The 20,334-nt window shown below is 46.5% G+C and overlaps 1 protein-coding gene across 6 annotated transcripts in view; it reads right to left on the reverse strand.

The window, feature by feature from the left end:
* Positions 1 to 20,334, reverse strand: part of DOCK10 (dedicator of cytokinesis 10) — a 401,455-nt gene that overhangs the window by 311,621 nt on the left and 69,500 nt on the right. Inside the window, exon 1 of one of the 6 annotated variants that reach the window (XM_029615674.1) lies at positions 12,040 to 12,180. The exons of the other annotated variants lie outside the window; for them this stretch is intronic. Coding sequence (XP_029471534.1) covers positions 12,040 to 12,147 — 108 coding nt within the window. The 5' untranslated portion in view covers positions 12,148 to 12,180. Of the gene's footprint in view, positions 1 to 12,039; positions 12,181 to 20,334 lie in introns of those variants that run through there. 6 annotated transcript variants of the gene reach the window in all.

The raw sequence follows: 20,334 nt of genomic DNA on the forward strand, positions 1-20,334 counted from the left end.
TTATCCGAACAACATTATGTTCTGAAAACCGCAAGGGTGGTATGAAGGTCCCGTAGATAATTTAAGGTCTCTTTTTCATTTATACTATTATGGATTTGCAACTCGTGTTCAATCATAGTCTGGAACAATTTGATTTGCTAAATTGGGCTTTTTCTTGATGATTATTGCTCAATGTTCTGACATTGTATGACAGTGCATTCTCCCGTCACAGAAGAGAACTGGTGACCGTTAGTGCTGCAGGCAGGTAGAGGATTTTATTTTCTTACGGCCAGCAGAAATATTGTTATTGTAGGCAGTGTTGCTCATTAACACTGTGCCTAGAGAAAAAGCTGTTAGTCTGACAAGCATGAGGCCTTTCTCCAGCATTTAATTTGCTGGTTTACTTTGGAAAAAGACCAAGCTTGGCAACCTGCTGCATGTACTGAGATTGTATCGCACTGGAATGGAGCCATGCTATGCTTTTTCCCGTTCCACACATGAGATGAATAAGTTTGACTAAATGACCTTTATGACAAATGGACATGAATAATACACTGGAAACCTGGTAATGGTCTGGATCTCCATCGTAACACGGAGGGCAATTTCCAGAGTCGATACCCAGCTCAGCAGTTATGTACGCCGAGTAAATTGTCATGTCTGAAAACCGCCGCCCTCAGTGAGGCTAAAGTGCTACATGGAGGGTGAGGGGGGTGTTCCACAACACTCAGAATTTAAGCTGCACTATAAAGGGAAGTTCCCACGGGGTGTGTGTGTGTGTGTGTGTGTGTAAAAGTTTAGATTGGGGAGGCAAAGCGCGCGTGCGGAATGGAATTTTAAAATCCAAGCATGCGCATTTCACCCCGTGCCTCTGCCTGCAGTAAAAAAAAACAACAACAACAACAAAAAAAAACCCGGGCAAAGACCCCAAGCATTTTTAGCATTGGGTGCCTGTGGGAATTTTCAACAGAAAAACTACGCCCGTTCTTTTCCTTGAAAACTGCCTTCCGGGTCCCCACAGCTGGACCTGGTAGACTTTGTATTGAGGCAGGCGGCTGACAATAACTTCCCTTCCTCCCGCCCCGCATGAAAAGCAGGTTCTCCTGTGATAATGTCGGATACCATCTCATTTTGGCCCTCCAAGGTCTAGCATTAGAACTGTCCTTCCATGCAAATTCTAGGACAATGCTATAAATGGAAGGCCGAAATAGTAACAAAGGTATTTTCAGTGTACGAGAGAGGCTGAGTAGGGATGGAAGGGAAGCAGAAGTGTGTTCTACCCCTTCAAAGCTTTACCCTAAACTTTTTGGATCACATAATTACATCTGCCTACAAAACCCGTCATGCTGGTACAGTAATGAAATTAGTTTCATTTTTAAAATACAAATACTACCCCTCCCTCTGTGGTCAAAAAGGAATAAAAAAAACGTTGTATAGTTATTTGTTGCTGCTGTTTGCTTGACTATATGAAACCAGTGAAAAACTCCCAACTCTTCCCTGGTCCCTGTTCTGCCATTAGCTTCAGTAGTCAATGTTTGGTTCATATCCATTGGTACAATCTGATACATTACCTATGTCCATCTGGGACACTGCCAGCAGAAGAGAGAAAATAATGTCTTAACTTAATACGTCATCTCGGAAAAAGTTCATTAAAAGGCATTCGATTTTTCTAAATAGAGTGCTAAGCCTGTGTACTCCAATAAGACAGGAACCAGCATTCTTTCATTCCCTGGAGAGCCAGTGGCATAATGAAGAATTTAGGGCCTAAGTTTTGTCTGTGGTTGCACAATTCAGAACATCATGCTGCTCTGCTATCATTAAAGAAAATGTATGCCAAGTATTCCATTTTTATAATGCCAATACTTCCCCCTAAAAAGCTCACATTAAGTTTGGATTCTCTAAGGTCACAGACCTTAGAGAATCCGGTGGTAACGGAAGGCAGGCGAAGCGGGTGGGGGGGGGGGGGTCCTACAACAGCTGGCAGGGATCGCACCTCCGGGCGGAGTCGGCCCCGGAAAAGGAGGAGTCGGGGCGGCACCGGGGCTGACGCTGCGGACACATCGCTGGCGGCGAAGGTAAGATTCCTTATCGCCACCAGTTTCGCGCTGAATAACTAGTTTAGTTATTCGGCGCGAAAGCCGGCAGTGCTGCCGGCTATCGCAGGACGGCCCCCTGCTTCGCCCCCCATTACCGCCGGATTCTCTAAGGTCGCAGAGAATCCAGGCAAAGTCTGCACTATTTCCAGTGGCGTACCTAAAGTATGTGGCACCCGGAACGGATTATTACCTTTGGTGCCCCCCCCCCCCCCCCCACAGTGACCCCTGGCTCTCTCCCTCTCTGTCTCCCCTCACTTGAAAACTAGTAAAACTATAGTAATAAGAACATTTCCAGTGAGCTGATGAATAAAATAATATCCAATAATTAAGAGCTCATACAAAATTTTAAAATTTTCCTAAACAGCACTAAAATATTCCAAAATGGCAGACACATCAGACACCCAATAATTAAAATTCATAAAGACTGAGAATTTCCCCACTCTCCATACCTGAAATCTTTTAATTTCCAGTCACCCTGAGCTTGTCTTGGATCAGTAGGGCAACACAACATTTCTTCACACACATACACACACACACACACACACACACACACACACAAAACACAAGGGGAGAGAAGTGGGATGCTCATGGGGGGAGTAGAGAAGCTCTATATATAGAAAACCTCTCAAACCAAAACAGCATTAACTATCAGCACTGAATCCTACCACTGAAAAAGCACCACTGAACCCCTAAAACACCAATGTAGCTCCTGTTAGGAAAATAGAACTAGCCAGGCTGCTATAAAACCCTACACAGAAACCACCTACTAGCAGAATAGAATACCTCACCTCTGTCACACATGCAGAACACACACAGATCTTCACCAGATTCACAATAAAGAGACCATAAAGTATAAATAAAAATATGCAGACAAAAACTGAACTGGAGACCACTGCAAGCCAGACTCTGTATGCAGTGCAATAATGGAGAAATAGAATCGCCATTCCTCATAAAACAATAAAATCACTCTCATGCATGCTGTCTCTCTCACACACATACATGCACGCTCTCTCATACCTGCTCTTGCTTTCTCATATACATACCCTTGCTCTTTTACACTCATTCTCTCACACAGAATTTACATGATCTATTTCATACATGGTCTCACTGTCTCACACCACCTACACTCTCACTCTGTCTCACATGCCCTCTCCCTTACACATTCTATTACTCACACACACACTCTGACTCACGCTGGGTCTCTCCCTGACTTCTTTGACTGTTGACAGAAGCCCTGAGGGCCTGTTCCACTATTCGGCTGCTAGTGGGATAGGCTACACCGGGGAGGGGCCCAGGCTGAATCAGCCAGGGAGGGATCCCCAACCATGACTGAAGGGCAAGAGGGTTCCCTTCCTAAAGACTGCACCCCCCCCCCCCCCACACACACACAAAAGACTCCATGATGCTGTTTCCACTTCTCCCAAGACACCTCATGCAGCCTCTCCACATTCTATGCCTCCCCAAAATACCCCATGAAGCCCTTTCCTTTCCAACCAAGATTCTATCACCAAGCACTCTCCCCTCCTCCTAGGCACCAAGACCCCCCCAGCAAACACTTCCTCCTCTCCCTAACCCTCCCAGGCACCTTGTTGATGGTGACAGTCATCAGTTCCTATCGCTGATTCCTCTGCATTGTGCAGGAAGATACAAATGTGCTGGCAGAGGCTTCCCACTCATGTGCAGCAGACACCCAGTACCTTGCCATAGCATACCATACCAGCACTATCTCAGGACGCAAAGAGCAGCAGTCTTATCTATGATACGGCAGTAATGCAAGTATTATATCATGTCCCAGGACACTAATATACCACCCACAGAACCAGCTGTACTGCTAAAAAGCCCCACAGAACAACTACGCGCCAACAGAAATACTGCACCTCAGTTACACAAGCAGAACACTGACAGAGCCTTACCTAATCCACAATAAGGGACTACAAACTAGAAACAGAAACATGAAGACAAAAATAAAATGGAAAGCCCAAAAGAACAAAATAAAAATATGTAATGCACATTCCCAAAGATAACATGCCAATCACTAAAAGTTCAATTTTTTTTTTTTTTTACCTTTGCTGTCTTATCTTATTTTTCTAATTGGTTAGTCCCAGGCTTTTTTATTTCCACATTCCCTTTCTTGGTCTTGTCCCAATTCTTGTCTTTTTCTTTCTGTTTTCTTCTCTCTCCACCTGTCTTCTTCCCTTCCTCCCTCAAACACACACTCAGGCTCTCATTCTCACTCACTGTCTCTCTCTCTCACACACACACACACAGGGCTGACGATGGCCTAGGGTGCCAGAAGTGGGCGGGGCAGTAGAGTAACTGGCAAGGGCAGCAGATGTGAAGGGAGCGCAGGAGGGACGTGACGTAGCATGGGTGAGTAAAGGAACTGAGGACAAATCTTGTTTTTTTTAGTTTAAAACATTTGAGGAGCTTGGGTCATTTGCAGTGTGCGTCAGGTGGAAAGCGAGAGAAAGAGAGATCACATCATATCATCACTGCCTAGAGCAGCTGGACCCCTTTCCACTGGCTCTGCACTCACACTCAGGCTCTCATTCTCACACGCTGTCTCACACACACAGGCTCTCACTCACATGCTCTCTCACACACACGACTCTCACATACATGCTATCTCTCTCACATACACACACACACAGACTCTTACATGCTGTCTCTCACAACATACAGGCTCACTCCCACACACATTCTTTCAACTCATACTCACACACATACTCTATAGGGCCTCAGCCTCTGCGCCTCCTTTTCTCAGGCCGCCACGAGATGGGATCCACGGCAGCCCTGCCACATTCCTTCCTGCCCACGTGGCTCCAGGAATGTTTTTCTTCAGGGGCTGCTCAGGCAGGAAGGAGAAGGAGCACCTGGAAGTTTGGGGGTCTCCAGCCGATCTTCCTGGGGGGAGAGGGGAATAAAAATTGTGCACAGCGGTGCATGCGCGCAATTTAGAGGGAACAGTGTCCACATCCTTCTCCCCCCCACTAGGACAATCCTGGTCTCGCTGGCAGGGTTTCTTCTTTTTGGCTGTTCACATATGGAGTTCTGTCAGTGCAGGTGGGATGGGGGCCTCCAATAATACCCTCCTCCTAGATGTCACCGGGGGTGGACCGCCCCCTCGTTCCCCCCTTAGTACCCCACTGACTATTTCGGTTTCCACGCTTTAAGATGAAGGATGCGAGCAGGTCACAAATTGGAAATACACATTGCTGACTGTAACCTTTCACCTAATGGTGATGCAGAGCTTTCATTCAACAAAGCTAAACTGAACATAATACAAAAAGTGTTGTCCAGTTTCTGAGGAAGGCAATTATTTCCTATAGCTCAAATTCTACAGTCCTTCTCCATGGACAAATGACAAAGAAGGAAACTGTATCCATAATCCCGCACAATATTTCGCAAGACACAGCTGGGAATACAAATTATTTTAAAACTATTCATTTCAAATGTTTTAAGCGTCTCCTGGCACATTATCTGCTCCTCGGACTGGCAAAGAGAAAAGTCACAGATTGCAAGCCAGCTGTTCCACATTGGTCATAATATCTCAAATTGCACAATACACACTGAATGAACCTGCCAGATACCAGTGCCTCCCCTGAATATTGTGACTGTCTTCCTAACAAGGCTGTTCCCAGGGGGTGGAGAACGGCAGCGGAAGAATTTAAAAATAAGGAGGGACTTATCAGTAACATTTGGAACAGACAGTGGGTACTTGTTACCCAATGTCATGTGCACTTTTAAAAAATATTGCTCAGTATACAAAATAGAACAATTTTATAGGTCAAGTAGCAAGTCACGCTGAAACATACAAGGATGGATTTTAATTCACTTACGCGCGTGAAACCCGGGGGTTTACGCACGTAGCCGGGTCTTACACACGCCAGGCCAATTTTCAAAGGGCCTGGCCACATGTAAGTCCCGGGTCAGTGAAAGGGGTGGTCCAGGGGGTGGGGCGGGCCTAGAGGCGCCCGGCACAGCGGCCATTTGCTGCTGTGCCAGGGGATCGGGTGCCGGGTGCGTGCAACTTGGGGAGGGCAGGATAGGGGAAGGGAGGTCAGGCTAGGGGGTTGGGAAGTTCCCTCCCAGTCTGCTCCTTAATTGCACATGGACGTGCCCAATTTTTTAAAATCTACCCCACAATGACTTATTGAGCAACACATTTGGGCCAAGCAGAATTTCTTGCAAACTGGTGTGATTGTCTGTTTAGATTGTAAGACATGCACATGGTACAGCAAATGACCCAATTTTATTGATGAAGAGGAGCTATAAAGAAAAACTGAGAAGTCAGTTTAAAAGAAAAAAAAATAAATATATATATATATTTATATTTGCAGTGATTAGCTATCCTTGAAAACAAAAATATAAGCATTTAACCATCAATAAAAATAACCCCCAAACTTTTGTCATTAAAAAATACAGTTTGGAATAACAAAGGGGGGGTCAGTGTTTTTCTTATCTTCCTTCTACCAGTGATCACAGCACTTGTGACCTGTTTTAAGCTGCAGACTTTTGCCTTTGCCTTCTATAGCCTACAGCATGTGGGCTTTGTGGGAGGTCTCCCACGCAGGCCTAACTAACGCTGCTCAGCTTCTAAAGCCACACAAGGCCAGCCTTTCTCAAACCAATGCTACGGAGGACGAGAAGTTCGCACAAACTGCAAAAAGAGATTCTGAATCTGTGGTGTGCCCTGCAAAGCTTAACAAACCATTTACATTTTCAGATGCAGGATCAGAACAATAAATCACAATCATCCCGGCGTAATCTAATCCAATCTAAAGAAAAACATAAAAGCAATTGAGAACAAGAGGACAGACTTTTCTTCAGAAAAATGCCAATTTAGTGAACACAGGAACTGCAACTTCTATCTGGAATGATGGAAAAAAGCATTATGGGAGACCTAGGTCTGTCTTAAAATCAACAGACTATTTCCAGCTATAAATAGATAATCTTTCTGATCTTTGTTCCCTTAAATCTTTCAAAACAACAAGAATGCAAGACAATAATTTTAACTATAGCACTAGGGGCCTCAATAAAATTGCCACTGTGCACACTTTAACCTAAAAAAAACCCCATCTACCATTGTGCACTAAAATATGTGAAAGATTTCCTTTCTTCTGTTACTTCATACTTGAGTCTGTTTCCTCCCAGCCATGCTGTGTTTCACTACTACATGCACTTGTATTTTCAGTCAAAATCTTTTTTTATGTATTTTAGAAAAGGAGAGTAATTTTGTAAAAAATTTTCAAGAACTGTGTTAAAAAAAAATTTGCAAAAGCCACCGTAAATTTAGATATAGGGGCGGATTTTCATACTCCGCGAATAGGCCTACTTTTGTTTGCGCTCCAGGCGCAAACAAAAGTACGCTGGATTTTAGTAGATACGCGCGGAGCCGCGCGTATCTGCTAAAAACCTGGATCGGCACGCGCAAGGCTATCGATTTTGTATAGCCGGCGCGCGCCGAGCCGCGCAGCCTACCCCCGTTCCCTCCGAGGCCGCTCCGAAATCGGAGCGGCCTCGGAGGGAACTTCCTTTTGCCCTCCCCTCACCTTCCCCTCCCTTCCCCTCCCTAACCCACCCACCCGGCCCTGTCTAAGCCCCCACCTTACCTTTGTCGGGGGATTTACGCCTCCCGGAGGGAGGCGTAAATCCCCGCGCGCCAGCGGGCCTCTTGCGCGCCGGGCCGCGACCTGGGGGCGGGTACGGAGGGCACGGCCACGCCCCCGGACCGCCCCAGGCCGTAGCCACGCCCCCGTACCCGCCCCCAAATCGCTGCCGACACGCCCAGAAAACGCCGCGACGACCGGGACCGCCCCCCCGACATGCCCCCCTCGGAGAACCCCGGGACTTACGCGAGTCCCGGGGCTCTGCGCGTGCCGGTAGGCCTATGTAAAATAGGCGCACCGGCGCGCAGGGCCCTGCTCGCGTAAATCCGGGCGGATTTATGCGAGCAGGGCTCTTAAAATCCGCCCCTTAGAGCATAAGACTAAAATGGGTAGTAGAGTTCTGGATTTACTCTACCATTATGCAACTATGAAATGACAGAAGTGTGGGGTAATTTCCAGGTGCATTAAGAAAGAGGTAGATTTTATAAAAGTAGGCCTGCGCGTACTTTTGTTCGCCTACCAGGCGCAAACAAAAGTATGCCGGATTTTAATAGATACGCACGTAGCTGCGCGTATCCTTTAAAATCTGGGGTCGGCGCGCGCGAGGCTGCCCAAAATCGGCGGCTTGCGCGCGCCGAGCCACGCAACCTGCCTCCATTCCCTCCACCCCCTGCACCTTCCCCTCCCTTCCCCTACCTAACCCACCCCTATCTAAACCACCCCCTACCTATGTTTTAAAAGTTATGCCTGCCAGAGGCAGGCGTAACTCGCGCACGCCAGCCGGGTGGCCGACACGCGATTCCCCGGCCGGGGAGCTATTTCGGAGGCCTTGGCCACGCCTCCGAAATGCCCCCGGGCCGGAACCACGCCCACGGCCCCGCCCCCGAATGACACGTCGCCGCGGCATGCCCCCCAACACGGCCCCCCAGGAAAGCCCCGGGACTTACACGCGTCCCGGGGCTTGCGCACGCCGCCAAGCCTATTCGACATAGGCTCGGCACGCGCAGGGGGAACTTGGGGCAGGTTTTCGGGGGGTACACGCGTATCTTATGCGCGTACCCCTTTGAAAATCTGCCCCTGAATGTTTTCCTTTCCCAAAACACTTTTTATAGATACCACAGCACATGGGGCAGATTCTAAAACTTATGCGAGCGGCCTACATTTGTGCGTGCTACCCGGCGCACACAAATGTACACCCGATTTTATAACATGTGCACGCAGCCGCACGCATGTTATAAAATCCGGGCTCAGCGTGCGCAAAGGGATGCACACTAGTGGACCTTGCGTGCGCCAAGCCCTAGGGGAGCCCCGATGGCTTTCCCGTTCCCTCCGAGGTCGCTCCGAAATCGGAGTGACCTCGGAGGGAACTTTCCTTCGGCCCCCCCCCCCTCCACCTTCCACTCCCTTCCCCTATCTAACCCGCCCCCCAGCCCTACCTAAATCCCCCCTATCTTTACGGGCAGATTTTCAAAGCCCTACGCGTGTAAATCCAGGAAGATTTTTAAAAGGCCTGGTGGTGCGCATAAAGCCCCGGGACGCGCGTATGTCCCGGGGCTTGAAAAAGGGCGGGGCGTGGGCGTGGCAGTCTGGGGGCGGGGGCGGGACCGAGGCCTCCGGCACAGCGGTAAGGGCTGGGAGGCAGGTTAGATAAGGGAAGGGAGGGGAGGGGAAGGTGGGGGGGGGGGGGGGTGGGGGCCAAAGAAAGTTCCCTCCGAGGCCGCTACGAGGCGCATGTCATAAAATCGGGTGTACATTTGTGCATGCCGGGTAGCGCGCAAAAATGTAGGCCGCGTGCGTAAGTTTTAAAATCTGCCTCTTATTTTGTAAGGCAGGCGTAACTTGCGCGCGCCGGCTGGCTGCCGGCATGCAATCCCCTGGCACAGCAGGAAATGGCCGTTGTGCCGGAGGCTTCGGTCCTGCCCCGCCCACACTCACCCCTTTTTTCAAGCCCCAGGACATACGCGCATCCCGGGGCTTTACACTTACTGCCTGGCCTTTTGAAAATAGGCCTGACGCGCGTAGGGCTTTGAAAATCTGCCCCGTATTGTGTAACATATGTGAAAATAAATCTGAATGTTTACTTAGAACAGCTACAGGCAAATTACAGCCCATGGGCCAAATCCAGTCCATCACCATTTTTATTGCGGCCTGCCTGTGTCTCTAAAATGTATACTATGTACAACCCATGGCACAGGAATGATGTGCTGGAGGGTTTCCCACAACTCCGCCAGCATAAAGAAAGTCAGAATGCGGCGCAGGAGTGATACACTGGTGGGGTTCCCACTCCCCACCAGCAAGAATCCCCGAATTGCGGCACAGGAGTGACGCGCTGATGGGTTTCCCACTCCCTGGCCAATAAGAAGCCCAGGACTGAGGTGCAGGACCCCTGCCAGCAAGAAGCCCAGAATTGTTGCGCAGGAGTGATGTGCTGGTGAGGTTCCCACCACTCCATCAGCAAGTAGAGTTCCTGCATGATGGAGAGCCTGAAGATGACCTGCCGGTGGGATTCCAACATGCAGTTGGCAGGAAGAAGACATGAAGCCAACAGGAAGGGTGAGTCAGTGGGTTGGGTTGGAAAGGGAAGGGGGTGAGTGATGGAGAGGAGAGAATGAATGGGGGAGAGAGAGGGTGAATAACTGAGAGGGAAGAAGGGAGTGAGTGATTGAGAGGGATGGGAATAGCATGAGTAGGAAGCAGAGGATGACTGAGGAAAGAGTATGAGGGGTTGAGTGAATGAGAGGGAAGGGAGTGAGCAGGAAGGAGGGGTGAGTGATTGAGAGGGAATGGGATTGAGTGGGAGGTTGAGTGACTGATGGAGAGGGGAGGGAAGGGGTGAATGGAGGGAAGAAGAAGAGGGGATGAGAAGAGAGTGTAGAAGAGTTTGTGTGTGTGTATATGAGAGAGAGAGAAAGGATAAGATTTGTGTATTTCCCCTCCACTAATCCATTACAATCTCAGGGTGACTAGAAGTCAAAAGTTCATAGGTATGGAGAGGGGGCTATTGTTGTTTTTATTAGTTTTAATTATTGGGTGTTTGATATGTCTGCTGTTCTGAAATATTTAATTGATTTTTGGAAATGTAACTTTTTTTTTTATCATTATTCTTAATTATATGTACCATGTTTTGAAATATTTTTATTAATATTGTTTATTGTCATGACTGATTTTATATTTCTTGATTTTGTTTTAAGAGGAATGGTGATATTTCTGTTTTTGCTTTATTTTACTGCATTATGAATCTGGCTTGTAGTGGTTTCCAGTTTAGTTTTTTGCCTGCATATTCCTATTTATTCCTTAAGGCCTTTTTATTCTTATTTGGTGAGAGTCTGCCTGTGTTCTGTATTTGTGACTGAAGTGAGGTAGTCTGCTAGCTGGGAAATGCCTTGTACCTCTTGGGTTGAAGGATTTGCTGATTTTTGGTAGAGGCCGGGATCCATGATTGAAGGGGGTTCTTGGGTGCTAAAAATGCTGGTGCAAAAGCCTGATGGATGCTGAAATGCCTGCAGCAAGTGGTGGGAACTTGACTGTCATCATGTTGAAGAGCTCCAGGAGGGGCCCCCCTAACCATCCTTCATTGTGGATGATAACTTATAATGTGGCCCCCGCATTAAAACAAATGTGCCCACCCCTGACTTAGAAGCACCAGACAACTTCACTAAAGTCAAGATAGGATGCTATGATGCACTTACGGAATATGCTCTCACTATTCCAGAAATGGCACACTGTTAGAAAGCCATGACAATATTGAAAACAGACAAATATCAACTGTTTTATGACACGAGCTGTATATGACAATGATTTCTCTTTTTTTCTTCCCTTTGAGATACATTGTTGGTTTTGCAACGTATTCCAGTAACCTCATTAAGTTACTTTACTTTAAGCTCTGAATTCATTTTAAAATACTCTGGAACACCAATATACAACTTAAAAAAATTAAAGAAGCTAGAGGTCAATATTTAGTGAGCCAATGAGTGGGAAAGTTATCCAGAGAAAGTTACCTAGATAAATTTAACCAGATATTCAATGGCTCTGACTCGGATACGTGTCCCCCTGAATATAAATGGATGAAATTATCCAGATAACTTTAGAGCAGGTATTAATTTTTCTGACCAAATTTACCTGGCAAACTCACCAGCTAAAACTTAACTTCACCCCGGAATGCCTCCATCACCTCTGCTTACATTTTGTGCAAGAAATGAGCTCCCCTGACAAAATGTAGCCAGTCCTTGGAGGAAATATTCAAATCTTGGAATTTGTCCTGCCAACTCCTACATTTAGCGGGACAAAGCCATTGAAAACTGACTGCTTCAATTTTGGACTAATATTTCAAACAACAACAAAAAAGTAATAGCACATACATAACTTAACCCTTGAATTTCCCCTCGATTTATTCTCCTGACGGTCCTCCTTTTCCTCCAGAAATCAGAACTGGTCTCCCGCTTAAAAGCTTTCCCTCGAAAACTCATGGTATCCAAGAGAAGACGGCACAGGCACTCCCAAGCCTGCTACTCGCTCGTCTTGTTTCTGTAGCTTCAGCGAACTAAATGAAAGTCACTGCAGCAGGGCACACTTTGAGGGGGAAGTATACCTTAGTAGAAAAACCAGCAGCAGAACTAAAAGGAAGAAAAAAAAACCAACGAGCAGTCCTCACTTCCTGTGTGTAAGTCTCCAACTGCTGAATGTGTGTCAATCATATTAGAAAAAAAAAGGCAACACGTGAAATAAATAAATAAATAAAACTGGTTAAGTTGTAGAACAGTAAAACAAGTTTGCTTACCTGTAAACAAGGTTCTCCGTAGACAGCGAGATGAATTAGCCATAACAAGTGGGTGACATCATCCGATGACAGTAACACAGACCAAGTTCTCCGAGTCTTAGGAAAGACTTTATCGAGCATGTGCGGAGGTTTCTGCAGGCATCCGCTGCCTCGTGAGCCCTTAAGTCTCTTCCAGAGCTTACGCGTTGGTGAGATACTTGACTTTCTAGGGAGGCAGGTGGTAAATAAGCATGGCTACTTTATCCTGCTGTCTACCGAGGACCCTGTTTATAGGCAAGCAAACTTGCTTTCTCCATCAATAAGCAGGCATGAATTAGCCATAACATATGGGGAATCCAAAGCTGAAGACTACAGCGAAGTGATTGCTGAAAGTAAACCAGCGCCACCAGGGGAGAATGCACTCCTGGATGAACAGGCTGCACAAATCTGCTTACTGTCTTCTCAGGTCATGCTGTCCAGACGGTACAGTAAGATGTCAGGGGGTGAACACATGACCAAATAGCAGTTTTGCTAATGTCTTCAATAGAGGTGGCCCTGAGATGAGCCACTGAAGTCACCATGGCTCTGACTTAATGAGCCTTGACAAGAGTCTGCATTAAGAGTTTGTTTGGCAACTGCCCTTCTCAATCTATTAGGATTAAAGGCTATGAAGAGCTGCCACAGCTGACAGTGAGAATGAGTCCTCTGCAGATAATATGCAGGGGCTCGCTTACAGTCCAAGGAGTGACGAGCTTGCTCTCCTTTGTGTGCAAGCAGTCTTGGAAAGAATGTAGGTAGCACAAAAGCTTGATAAGTGTGGAATGCAAATACCACATTCAGAAGGAAATTGGGGGGAGTTCACAGAACCACTATATTAGGAAAAAACTGAAGGTATAGTGAATATTAAACCAAATAAATAATAGGGCCTCTGGGGTTACTCACTTATGTCTATCATAATCCAGGAGATCCCGGCTGAGATGAGATGATGGCAAATTGCAGATGACTCAAGCATGCTTGCAACACGGCAAAAGCTGTAGATCAGAGACCAGACTGGTATTCTGTAATTACGGTTGCCAGGGCTTCCCTCAACATGGTGATTACATCCCAGGCCCTTGACAGATCTTTGCAAAAGACCGGCAGCTTTGAGAGTTTTCTGTTGTAACCCCTCAGATGGATATAGAAAAGCTGCCAGTCATAATGAAGGTTGCAAAGGTCTGTACCACTGCAGAGGTATCTCTGCATAAGGGAGCCTCTGCAGGATCTGGAGGCAGAAGGTGCAGACCTGGATTTGGGCACATATCAGGCTCTATCTGCCCTCTCCCAATAAGAGGATCGGAACTTCTGCAAAGACCCTGTGCTTCCCATCTCAGAAAAAATCTAGCAATCTCCTCTAGGTCTGGGCCAGGAACTCGGGAGTTGGATTCAGGGCAGTCAACCAGACAGGAACAGATTTAGGATTTTGCTACTCCTGGGCACTTTTGGTGCCTTCAACCCCCACCTCCTTTAAGGGTCTGTTATAGGGTAGCAGAGGGATATTCTCTACTGAATGAGATTCAGCAGAGCTAGAAGGCAGCAAATCTTAACCAGCTGTTTGTAGCTCTAGGCACAGGCATAATGGATGCCTACTGACAAATCCAGGGCTGCAAGCAATGCCAGAATATACTTACAACCAGGTGATTGATCACCAAGGTCCTTCCTGGAGCAGATCTGCCCACAACTTAAGGCATGCGCTGACAATGCCTTCCAAATCACGCCAGCCTTATACTTGGTCATGCATCCAAATCCTTAGGATCATGGCTCACACTTCTTTTACGGGTTGGAGAAGATAAAGGAAGCCAAGAAACAAATAACATGTTTGCTATCTGCAGATGGGCCTCTCCTCACCAAACCAGAGAGTATTCGATCTAGAGCTAGGGAGTTCTACTTGACATTCTTCTCTGTGGATCCCACTGACCCAGACATCTGCAGGATTTTATGAGAGGGGTTTTCACGGTTAGTCAGGTGGCAGAGCAAGGCTGGACAGATGTCTCAGTCTGGCCAAGCTCTCTGAAGTCCTAGCTGTGATGCCCTGCTATTGAAGTCTCCAGGCATCGACAGACTGACGTGGAGTTCTTTTGCCACATTTGGAGTGAGCTAAGGCCCAATCTTTTGCAGGATTGGGCCTTAGCTCACTCCAAATGTGAAAAGCCATCGTGCAGTGTTGACCTCACCACTGAAGGGGAGAGATCTACATAACATGAAAAACTTGTGCTCGGTCTTGCTGCTCAGCACAGATTAAAAGATTATGGCCAAAGAGATCTCACTGTGGCTGAAGTCTGACCTGATCATAAGCCAGACTATATTTGATAAAAACTTTCTGGTTTGGGATCTGATCCATCTCGCTCATAGGACTGGTCTTGTCAATTGCTCTGCTTGTGATCAGGAGACAGTATTTCACAGGGTGGATTATGGTTACATCATACAAACCCTACAAGCATTTAACTTTAGCTCACATCTTCTGGGACTTCTCCAACTCCTGTAGATCTTGCACACAGAAAGGAACGGTGCTTTGACTCTTGGGCACACAGCCTTCTAGGGCCACAGATCCATGCCTGAGATAGAGCAAACGAAAAATACAGGCATTGTCGACTCAATTTGACCCTGCTTTTTAGCTTGTCAAGCAGCTCAATACCCTTGCTGCTGTTATCTGCTGACTGGGGAAAGAGATTCAGGGAAGAGAGGCTAATTAGAGAATAGCTAACAGCTGGGTGTGGTGCGCTCAGAAGGAAGTCCTGAATCAAGCAGAAAATAAGGGAGGCAATTTTTAAGTCAGGCAAGAGAGAGTTCCCCTTTAAGCAGGATGTTATAAATATCTTCTTTGTATAGGAAGTACTCACATTTCCTGTTAATGAAACCTGCTTTGATAATTTGACTCTAAAACTCTGACATTTTCTTTTTTTTTTTTTTCAAACTACTTTTTATTAATATCAGGTAGGCAGTCAGCAGAGGCGTCCAATATCAAAACTATGAACAGTACAAACAATGATAACAAAACAGCTCCAATAACATTGAGAACACCATGCCCCCAACCGCTGCCCCCTCCTGATATTCCTTTTTCTTTTAATAAACTTGCAAAAATCCCCAAGACCTCCCTCCCTTCCCCCCAAACCCTATAACACTCACCAGACATACCACAGACATTCAACATTCACAACCTACTTCTTACCCGCCCCCCCTCCCCCCAACGGACCAGTCAGATGTGTAACCATTGGATCGAAGTCCATCTTGCAACTCTGACATTTTCTAATGCTTATAGCGCACGGCTAGATTTCCCACAAACAAGATGCTTAATATATGTCAGACTTACTACTGGAGAACAACATTCTACTGCATCAAGCATGACTGGTGTTCCTCTATAACTACACTGTATTGCAGATCAGATTGTACTCATGCCTTCAAAAGAAAAATTAGCTAAAAAAAAAAAGAGATGCAGACATAACAATTGTGCAGAATTCATGCTATACAAAAAAAAGTGTAGAATATGATTGCTCTAATTGGACACATTTATTACATGAGAACTTAATAGATGTTTGCAGAGTGCAGTACTCACAGGCAGCAGAAATCACTCTGAAGGCCAGACAGGTCCCACAATCTCAGCCCAATACATCATAACATATATATGTTTGCTTAGATGATAATTGGAGAAATGTTATTTCAGTTCTTTTTTGCCAGTCCTGCATAATTCACCAGAGCATTTTTTCCCCCAAGTACAAATCATTAGATTTGCTAGTGTTTACATAAATAGTTGTGTTGTAATGATGAAAATGAATAGGATTTGACTTTACAGAAAAATGTCTACATAAAGAAGGAGAGCGTCCATTTTAAAAATGTGAATTTAAAAAATCTCTGCAAACCCCTTAATCTGTTATTCTTGCTTTAACATTGAGAGCTCGATAATCACAGCCTCTAAGCCAGAAACGTTTGGACTTAGCTGGTTAAGTGACGTAGTTTGGATATTTGAACACTGCCTCTTAGATGGATAATTATTTGTCAAGCTGGCTAAGTGGTGGGTGGGACAGGGATGCTCTGGGACATGGTTACTTATCTGGCTAACATACAGGCCTATACAGTAAAGCGCGGCCGCGGTTACCCTGTTTCTAACCCGCTTTGTACCCACAATTTGGCTGCGTAAGTCTAACCCGCGATTCACTATCCGTTTTTACCAATCCTTACCGCTTCTTTAAATCGACGCATATCCTTTCCGCCTGCGGCATGTATATGATATGTAAACGATTGGATTAGCTATTCCCTCCCATACAGTAACGTGCGGCCCGATTATCGCCTTTTTAACCAACTGTTTTGCCGCATCTTTAACCCGCTAATTTACCGCCTACCCTGACCCTGGCGTTAGAGGGATGTGACGGCAATAGGCAGGCTCTGGTCAAATAAGTGGGTGGGTTGGAGCAAGCGAGTAACATAGTGTGGCCTGGTTCTCCTACGCTCGGGCCTGGTTCTCCTACGCTCGGGCATCGGGGATTGCCAGTCCTCTCTCCCCCACTCCCGAAGCAAGGCACAGGGTGAAAATCGATTGACATGTTATTAAAGCAAATAGAAATTGTAACAAAAGTAAACTTACTGCATGCTTCCAGCAGCCCCAGTCCTCTCTCCCCTCCTCCCGAGGCGCCCACCGCGGCTCCCCTGCCTCCCGGGGGCAGCCGGCGGCGAAAGCGGCTTCCAGCAGCCCCGCCGGCGAAGGTGCATGAATGCACGTCCAATTTGGGCACTCAAGGCAGCGAAGGCGCATGAGCGCCCGCCGTGACCTGAGCGCCTGGATGGACGTCCGAGGTCACGGCGTGCGCTCATGCGCCTTCGCTGCTTGAGCGCCCAAATTGGACGTGCGTTCATGCACCTTCACCGGCGGGGCTGCTGGAAGCCGCTTTCGCCGCCGGCTGTCCCCGGGAGGCAGGGGAGCCACGGTGGGCGCCTCGGGAGGAGGGGAGAGAGGACTGGGGCTGCTGGAAGCATGCAGTAAGTTTACTTTTGTTACAATTTCTATTTGCTTTAATAAAATGTCGAGTCAATTTTCGCCCTGCGCCTTGCTTCGGGAGGGGGGGGGGGGGGAGAGAGAGAGGACTGGCAAACCCCGATGCCCGAGCGTAGGAGAACCATCCACTTCCTGGTACTTGTCATTTCAAATGTCATTTGAAATGACATTTGAAATGACAGGTACCGGCGCACCCAGGATACTGTATAGGTGCTGTATAGTGCTCTATACAGTAAAATGGATTGCGCTTCATGGACACTTCATGGACACGCTTTGGACGCAGCTTGCATTTGCGTCTAATTTAAATACTGTATCGAGCGGTATGTGATCCGAACTGTGCGAGCGGCAAACAAGCGGGCGCCCGGCACTGCAGCACTTTTTCTTATGTGCCCTTACTGCATCGGCCTGTTATAGGGTCATTCATCAAAATGTTTTATGGTGTTAACTAGAGATATGATTCGGCCAAACCTTTTGGTTCGGCCTTTGTTATCAGCCCGAAGCAGGAAATTTCATTTTCCCGCGGTTCGGCCGATATTTTTCGGCTGCTTCCCCCCCCAAAAAAAAACCTAAATCCACCCCAACCCTTCAAATTCAATTAACTACAACCTCCCCCTCCTGACCCCCCCCCCAAAAAAAAACTTGCCAAAAGTCGCTGGTGGTCCAGCGGGGGTCCCTGGAGTTATATCCTGCTCTTGGGTCGTTGGCTGCCAATAATTAAAATGGTGCCAGCAGCCCTTTGCCCTTACCATGTGACAGGGGCTATTGGTGCCATTGGCCGGCCTCTGTCACCTGGTAGAAGTAATGGATGGCCGGCGCCATCTTAAAAAAATGGTGCGGGTCGTCCATTGCTCTGACCATGTGACAGGGGCCGACCAATGGCACCGGTAGCCCCTGTCACATGGTAAGGGTAACGAGCCACCGGCACATTTTTTATTACTGGCAGCTGGCGGCCTGAGAGGGGGAATCGCTCCCGGGACCACACTGGACCACCAGGGACTTTCGGCAAGTCTTGGGGGGGTCGGGAGTGTTTGCAATTAATTAAATTTGAAGGGTTTGGGTGGGTTTGGGGTTTTTTTTTTTTTTATTGTGGCCTTTCTCCCCCCCAAAAAACGATGAAAACCACATGAAATTTCGTGGGTTTTCCTGTCATTTTGTCAGGTCCCCAAAATGCAACGAAATAGGAAACATCATCTTTATTTCCTATTTCATTGCAAATGAATGCACGTCCCTAGTGTTAACTCATTAATGCCATAATGCATGTATTATGAACAAAAATGCATGGCATGAATGCAGATTTTTTGGAGAGGGGAGGGGCTTGGAATAGAGAGAGAGAGCACACCTCTGGGGAGGATGTCACTGTGTGCACCTATTTATATCTCTATAGGAGGGTCATCTAATAGGTCGAGGTGAGGTGGTGTTGGTGGTTTAGGGTTTAGGGGCCAGTTTCGCATATAGAGTGAGATGTACGAACAGCACAGTGCAACTTGGTGAAGATTTTTTCATCATATGGAGTGAGGAAAGTCTCACAAAAATGAAATTTTGTATTATTTTTGTATTATTTTTGTATTATTTTATCTCACCCTAGCAAACCGTCAAGATATAGAGATATAAATACTTTACTACTATGAGGGCCTTGTAGGTTCTCCATCTCTCTACCTCTCTCTCTCTCTCTCTCTTTCTCTCTCTCAACAAGATGTGAAAAATAGGTCTTAACATGTGTTGATGAATCTAGAGGTTAGCCAGATATGTTTATCAGGCTTACTATCTCAACCATGCAGTGACTGAATATCTACCTCTAAAAGTTAGATGAACCTCCTCTAAATTCAAATTAGCTGGTATGAACATATTCAGATGACATTGCTGCTAATTCTACCTTGTACTTCTTTACAAGTGTTGATATTATAGATGTGATTTTATTGCAAATTGCTTGATTGTCTACATGTGATATATCACATTTAATAAATACTACTACTTATAAGTTTTCATAGAAAAGGAGAAGCTGATGAATAACTGCAGTATGCCTCAAGTAAACAGTATATCTAGGGATATTTGAGCATCAATCAATACGTATTGACTTAAACTATCATTCCTGGATGTTTGTAGGATGTATTGTTCAAAGGTCACACATGATAGCAGCATCCACTGGCTAATGGCACTATTTCCTTTGCAGGTTTTGTATAGTATTTTTCCTCTAAGGCAGTGATTCTCAACCTATTTTTGGCCGGGACACACCTGACAGATGGTTTTCACATGTGTGACACACTGAACATGTGACCGTACGGGCAAAATGTAAATATACATTCTACATCCTCAGGGAACCCCCCTCGACCCCCAACAATGGGTGCAGAGCAGAACTAGAGCAATACCCGTACAACTCACCATACAAAAAAAAAAAAATATTCTGGTTCTGATCACATTTCAGTAAAAGCAAAACAAACTCTCTTTACTGGCAGGCACAATACCCCTCCTTATGAAAAGACAGTAATTTACCACTAATGCATGTCCTATTGAGAAAACACAACAAATACGATTGAATCAAATGCCTATATGCTAGTAAAATACCTCACCTTGGTAGAGATGTGAATGGGAACCGGAATCGGTTCTGATTCACATCATGAAATTGTTTTCGTGTGGTCCAATCGGGGTTTTTTTTTAATCAGCTGCGCCTGAGCCGATAAACAAAAAACCCACCCCGACCCTTTAAAACAGATACCTTAGCTTCCCCTACCCTCCTGACCCCCCCCCCCCAACTTTTTAAAAGTACCTGGTGGTCCATTGGGGATCCCGGGAGCGATCTTCCGCTCTTGGGACGTCAGCTGCCACTAATAAAAATGGCGCCGATGGCCCCATTTTTAAAGCAGTGGCATAGCCAGA

The sequence above is a fragment of the Rhinatrema bivittatum genome, chromosome 9 (genome assembly GCF_901001135.1).
Source record: "Rhinatrema bivittatum chromosome 9, aRhiBiv1.1, whole genome shotgun sequence".
NCBI lineage: Eukaryota > Metazoa > Chordata > Amphibia > Gymnophiona > Rhinatrematidae > Rhinatrema > Rhinatrema bivittatum.